Below are 7385 nucleotides of genomic sequence, written 5' to 3'. Positions count from 1 at the left end.
ATAATAATAATAATAATAATAATAATAATAATAATAATAATAATAATAATAATAATAATAATAATCTCATATTGTTTGAGGAATTGAATAAATGCTATGCTTATTGTGATTCAATAATAATAGTGAATTAGTGATAATGATAATAAAGTCAATATAATTATTTATTTATATCTCAAAAAAAAATATTAATTATATAATATAAATGATTTTTTTAAAGTGAATAAACTAAAATGATTAAAAGTATTTAAATTTTAATAATTAGAACTTTTATAAATATAATTGTGTGTAAATATTGTTTATGTAACTTCATGGTATAGTAAAATGATGTAAATTCTTTTGAAAATATTATGAATAAATTGCAACATGATTGATTTGTCGATAAAACTACTATACTAATTTGGCAACTTTGTTCTTATATTCTTTGAAGAGAAAAAAAAAAATTAGTAAGAGTACTCAGGACCATATTTTATTTTTCAAAATATATAATTAAAATTATATTTTTTTTTAATTTAATTGAAAATTTTATATTATAACATACATTAATTTTTTTAAAGTATATTACTAAAATTTATATTTTTTTAAATTTTAATATATATTATTTATTTTAAATATATAATATTAATATTTATAAAAAATATTAAAATCTTAATAATTAATAAAATATATTTATAACAATAAATAATATTGTATAAATATAAAGCTGAAATTAAAAAAAAATAAAAATAAAAAAAAATATAAAATATATAATATAACGTATTTTTAATTTAATTTTTTTAAATATTTTAAAAATCTTTATTTTAAAGCATATAATGTCATTGCTCTAAACCAGCAAATTAATTAAATTTAAAAACGTGTAATCCGCTAATGTTATCGATAAAGTCCCTCCTCCTACCTCCCATCATCCCATGTCTACTTCCTTTTTTTTTTTTTTTTTTTTTTTTTTGAAAATTATCATTTTTAACATTTTCTCAGTTTGTCTTTAATTTCGATTAAAGAAAAAAAGTTAGCGTAATAAGAATTTTTGTCCTTTAAATTTTAACATATATTAAATTATACCTTTAAATTTTTAAGGTTATTAAAAATGTCCCATAAACTATTAAGATTATTATACTTAAAAATTTTTATCTAATTTTATTTAATTTTACTATTTCAATAATTGTTTACCTACTAAATTATTCTCTCCAAATTTTTTGATATTTATCAAATCATGCCTCTTGAACTATGACATGTATTAAATTATGACTCTAAACTTTCATCTATATTAAATTTTTTACTAAAATTTAAGAAAAAATCATTAAACCAACAATCACAATAGTCCAAAAAAATATTTTTAACGACTTTAAAAATTCATAAGCATAATTTGTTATATGTGAAAATTTAAGGGGCAAAAATTTTAATTAATCAAGAAAAAATATTAATATTGCGTCATAATTAGTAAGAGTATTTTTCATATTTACTGCTTTCTCTTCTTCGCCATTATTTGTTTGTTTTTATTGCAGAGCTCAAACAGTTATTTAATGCTTTGTCACCCCACACTATCTCATTCACGCCAAAAATCCTTCTCATTGCAGAGTTTATTTGTTCACAGAAATCTCCCTGATTCACTACTTCTTCTTCCTCTTCTTCTTCTCGTTTATTGGTTCAGTTGTCAGAAACTCATCTGAGTTTGGTGTTTCCTTATACACGCACCTTATTTTCCCTTTGCTTTCAGGCTCTGGATATGTAACTGATCTTAGCCTTGCTCTTCATCTTCATCTTCATCTTCTGTGTCTTGTTCTTTCAAAGAGTGATTTTTGCTAAATAATGTAATATTCTCTTAAGCATTGTAGATTTCTTTTCCGTTTGCTGAATGCCCTTTTACTCAAAACAGTTTTAAACAGTCCCTTTTATGATTTCAATCATGGGTTCTCGTTAATTTTCCTGCATAAACCTTCCTTGTTCAATTTCTTCGGTTTCAAACTTCTTGGTGTGTTTTGTGAATGCCCATTTGCTTAATTTTGTTCTAAATAATTCCAAATGCAGTTTTCGATAATGGGTTTCCGTTAATTTTCTCCTCCTTGTTTTTGAAACCTGTAAAGTTTGAAGCTTGAAAGGCAAAGGTGTCAACTTTAGCTAGTATATTCTATCATGTAATTGAATTTTTTAGCATGTTTCTATGTTTGGTTGGTCACTAGTGCTGAGTTTTTTGGTGGGAAGTAGTTAATGATGAGAAGAAGGATTTTTTTGATTTGAGTCAAGAGAGGTGATGGATCTAACCTTGTTCATAATTGAACGCTAGCCTTGTGATCTGAACTTATGGAGGTTTGTTTGTTTCGTTAGCACAGAGCTTCCTAATCCAATCCACTATCATGAGTTCCCTTCGCTAGTTTCCTTGCTTTGTCTAAGATAAGGCATCCAAGCAATACAATTCATTTTTAATCTATTCTTTTGTTCTTCATACCATATACACCCAATTTGTTACAAGTTTTTTTGCAATGTAAAGTTCTTCCACTGATATTAACCATTCATTTAAGGACCTCAAAGGGTCTGTTATACTTAAAGAATCAATGGATTCACATTCTTCTTTCCCGCCAACCTTCAAATCTCAATATGATAAAGAAGTCATTGTTTCTCTGCCATAGTTTTGTTTACATATATTGACTATGAAAATCTAAAACACCTATATTGGCCTCTCGAGCTCCTTGGAATTTGGATCTTTATCTTAGAATCCCCCAATCATTTGTTCACCTGTCTACTTGTTTTTTTCCACACAAAGCAAGGAAGAGCTTCCATCTTCTTGCTAATGGAAGAAACATTTGTTCCCTTTCGAGGGATAAAAAATGACCTTAGAGGAAGACTTTTATGCTACAAACAAGACTGGACTGGTGGCCTCCGAGCGGGTATCAGGTTTGTTAATCCCTTATTTCTTATTCTAACACCACTAACATGTTGCTACTATGTTGTCTTCTCCTTTATAACAATGATCTAAAATTGATCAACTTTGTGGTTAAAACAAACTGTAATATATGACTCACTGAAGTTTTGACTATTTTTGTGAAGAATCTTGGCTCCAACAACCTACATATTCTTTGCTTCTGCAATTCCAGTTATATCATTTGGGGAACAGTTGGAAAGAGATACAAGTAAAGCTTTGTTCTTTGTTATGATTTTATAGTGATTGTCCAATTATAGTTGCTGTAACAGTGATAGTTTTGCTAAGAAAAGCTTTCTTTGATCATGTGTCACAGATGGAGCTCTAACTGCAGTACAAACTCTTGCCTCAACAGCACTTTGTGGTATTATCCACTCAGTTGTAGGAGGACAACCCTTGCTCATACTAGGGGTGGCTGAGCCCACAGTATTGATGTATACATTTATGTTCAACTTTGCCAAGGACAGGAAGGATTTAGGGCAGGAACTTTTTCTGGCATGGACAGGATGGTATGTCTTGAAGACACTAAAGTTGTCAATTTGTGATATAACTGAAGTACTACTAGTCTGTCAGTAAACTCAATTTTTTCCCTCTGCTTTGTTTGGTATTCAGGGTGTGTGTGTGGACATCCCTCTTGCTCTTCTTGCTGGCGATTTTGGGGGCATGCTCAATAATCAATAGGTTTACGCGTCTTGCTGGAGAGTTATTTGGTATGTTAATTGCAATGCTTTTTATGCAACAGGCGATAAGGGTGAGTATTGCTTTATTATATTCAATTCCCAATGACAGGATTAGTTTTTGAATAAAAGGATTTGGAACCTTTTAATATAAAGTAATTTTTCTTCTAATGGTAGCCTCAACTTTTGTTTGACTTGTACAGGGAGTTGTTGAAGAGTTTGGTGTACCTGGGAGGGAAAAATCTAATCAAACCGTACTGGAACCTTCTTGGAGATTTGGAAATGGGATGTTTGCATTGGTTTTATCTTTTGGGCTTCTCCTAACAGCACTAAGAAGCCGTAAAGCTAGATCGTGGCGCTATGGTTCTGGTAAGTCGAGGAGGTTTGGGTTTCAGAAGAACAAAGAAAAGTCTAGCTTAAAACACATTACAAAATAAAAATCTAAGTTGAATTTTCTTAGGATATATTTTCACTTCTTGTTTTGTGGTCAAAATGAGGATCAAGAAGCTTATTCTTTGACTTGATATACTAAATTATTCAGTTGGTAGCTTGAAAGAGAGGTAAAGTGTTATGTGCGTCTCTTGACGTGTTTTTGTCATTTTAGGTAGGCTACGGGGATTTATTGCTGATTATGGAGTGCCACTTATGGTGCTCGTGTGGACTGCGGTATCTTACATACCTGTTAATGATGTCCCTAAAGGACTCCCAAGACGGCTTTTCAGTCCCAATCCATGGTCTCCTGGTGCATACTCGAATTGGACTGTCATAAAGGTGAATCTTATGGTCTAAATTAGCCAAATATTTTAGTTAACTCTCTTTTGTCATCTAATGAATCATTTGGGATAGAGCCTTAATTGCTTGCTGCTAGGAACTCATGTTTATTAGCTGTGCAGGAGATGGTGCAAGTTCCTCCATTATATATAGTTGGAGCATTCATACCAGCAACTATGATTGCAGTGCTTTACTACTTTGATCACAGTGTGGCCTCTCAACTTGCTCAACAGGAAGAGTTCAATTTGAAGAAACCACCTTCATATCACTATGACCTTCTTCTTTTGGGTTTTCTGGTAAGTTACTTTTCTGGAGTACCACTTTAGTGATGCTCTTCTTGGGTTTCCCACTCCAATTAAACTACATTACCTGTTTTTTAAATTGTAAAACTTTCCCTTTGGTACTCTTGCCCTCTCCAGGTCATTCTGTGTGGACTTATTGGCATTCCTCCCGCCAATGGAGTTATACCACAATCTCCTATGCATACAAAAAGTTTAGCTACTCTTAAACAGCAGGTAGCGTTTGATTCACTGCGTAATGAATGTCATATTTTTCCTATTTAAGCAATGTAGTTATCTTTTCTCTCAAACTTGTGTCACAAAATAAAAATAATAAGAAATCAAAAATCCAAGGGTCATAATCCATCAATGATTTGCAGACATTAATTATTTATCTTTCATTCTTCTCCGAACAATTGTAGATACAACGGTGTTGAGCTGACCCTCACTTTTTGGACCTAATTGACATAATCTCATTCAGTATGCATCCAATTTGCCATTGTAAACTCTACTTTAACCAAAAAGAATTGGATTTAGTTAAGCATCTTGGGTCAATGTCTATATATATATATTTCATGGTTTTAATTTGTTTATTTCTTTATGGAATAGCTATTGCGGAATAAACTTGTATCAACAGCGCGAACAAGCATTCGTAAAAATTTAAATCTGAGTCAATTCTACCAAAGTATGCAAGAGGCTTATAATGACATGCAGACTCCACTAGCCTACCAAACTCCACCAGCCCTGGTAAATTTAATAGTAATCTAATATTTAATTTTGATTCAACTAGCTCTTTCATTCCCTTCCATGTTATCTTAATTCCGACTTTCAACAGGGGCTTAAAGAACTTAAGGAGTCAACAATCCAATTGGCGTCAAGTGCTGGCTACATTGATGCTCCTGTTGATGAAACAGTCTTTGATGTAGACAAGGATGTTGATGATCTTTTGCCTGTCGAAGTAAAAGAACAGCGTCTCAGCAATTTGCTCCAGTCAGTCATGGTTGGTTGTTGTGTAGCTGCTATGCCTATTCTGAAGAAGATTCCAACTTCAGTTCTTTGGGGTTATTTTGCTTTCATGGCAATTGAAAGTTTACCTGGAAACCAATTTTGGGAGAGAATATTGTTGATGTTCACCGCTCCAAGTCGAAGATACAAGTAAGTTATGCACACATGCTTTAATCAGATTTATTTGAACTTCTTCATTCCATGTTGCAAGTTTGTAGATTTGAATATTCTCATTATGTTCTGGCTGGAGAATGACAGGATTGTCTTTAGTAAAAGTTTCTCATTATGCATTTTATTTTTTCATTTTCATTTTGACCTGGAGAATGAATGGATTATTCTTGTATAATTTGTTAGGGTGCTGGAGAACTATCATGCAACTTTTGTTGAAACTGTACCCTTCAAAACAATCGTCACATTCACCTTATTCCAGACAGTTTATTTGCTCGTCTGTTTTGGCATAACATGGATCCCAATTGCCGGGCTACTTTTCCCAATGTTCATTATGCTTCTTGTCCCGGTGAGGCAATATTTTCTCCCTAAGTTTTTCAAATCAGCTCACCTTCAGGACCTGGATGCTGCAGAATATGAGGAGGCCCCTGCTATTGCTTTCAATATGTCGTACGAAGTAAGTTGTCTAAATCTTCACTTCATTTTCAGGCCTGTTGAAAAAATCATTTGTGGACCTGTGTGCTGCCTTTTTAATGGAGAACCATAGTGGGTTGGTCAACCAGATTATCCTCAAGGTTATCTACTGATACCATTGTTACCTTATTGTTAACAGGATCAGGATCCACAGGAAAGAAGTACTAACATTGATGGTGCAGAAATACTTGATGAAATTATCACAAGAAGCCGTGGTGAGATTCGTCGCACCCAGAGTCCAAAAGTTACAAGCTCAACGCCTTCTTCGTTAGAGCATACAAAACAAGTTTATAGTCCAAGGCTGTCACATAGAGTATACAGCCCACATCACAGTAAAATCAGAGGGATACAAAGCCCTCGATCGCCCGAAAAGGAAATTGAAGTAAAACAGACTCCTAGTCCTGGACCATCAATACTAGGAAAGAGCTGTCCTGGTTCTTCTTCAAGCCAAATACTGTAAATTTATGATTCTGGTAAGTTCAGTTGTCGATGGTTCTCGAGAGGTTCTACATATGCAATTATGCGTTTCTTCTAGATCAATATGGTTCTTCGCAATATTATAGGCCATTTGTTAGTGTTACTTTATGCGTAATCTCCCTTGTACACTGGGCAGAGGACAAGTTATAATATACTGGAAAAGCTGTATATGTACTTTATTTTTATAAGCTTTAGTTGGTTTATATTGCAACTTTCTTTCATGGCTACTTAAAGCTGTGTAAAACACTAGTACACTAATCTATGATACTGAATGTAAACATAAGGACAACAATAATGAAAGACAGAATGAAGAAAAGTGACTTTTTTTTTTCCTTTTCTATTTACCACATGGGGAATATATGGTACTTAAAACAAAATATTGAGTAGAATTACATCTGCTTCAAGCATTCAAATCTGCAGCTCTCTGTGTAACAAGCTAATAATCATACATTGGTCACAGATTGTTTTGGATTCTCATTCGTATTTATCATTAGTGGTTTGAGTGGGTAGTGATCAAGGTCAGCACCATGAGCTTTGTAGGCAATCAAGAGTCAGACCCCATATATGTCATTCAGTATGGAAACTCCAAAATGGTACGTGTTATCTACCTCTGTCTTATCACAA

At 32.8% G+C, this 7385-nt stretch overlaps 1 protein-coding gene across 1 annotated transcript; it reads left to right on the top strand.

Moving 5' to 3' along the window:
- The first annotated feature begins 1488 nt into the window (after nt 1-1488).
- Nucleotides 1489-7094, top strand: LOC115709691 (probable boron transporter 2). Its single transcript, XM_030637858.2, has 12 exons — nt 1489-2886; nt 3040-3122; nt 3228-3420; nt 3524-3662; nt 3792-3957; nt 4193-4359; nt 4482-4655; nt 4779-4874; nt 5247-5384; nt 5473-5792; nt 5997-6267; nt 6424-7094. Exons 1-12 carry the CDS (start codon nt 2783-2785, stop codon nt 6742-6744), a joined length of 2172 nt encoding a protein of 723 aa, XP_030493718.2. The 5' UTR covers nt 1489-2782; the 3' UTR covers nt 6745-7094.
- Nucleotides 7095-7385: the final 291 nt, after the last annotated feature.

This window comes from Cannabis sativa, chromosome 3 (assembly GCF_029168945.1).
Source record: "Cannabis sativa cultivar Pink pepper isolate KNU-18-1 chromosome 3, ASM2916894v1, whole genome shotgun sequence".
NCBI lineage: Eukaryota > Viridiplantae > Streptophyta > Magnoliopsida > Rosales > Cannabaceae > Cannabis > Cannabis sativa.
Note: the sequence above shows the minus strand (reverse complement) of the source record. Positions and strands in the feature narration are given on the sequence as shown.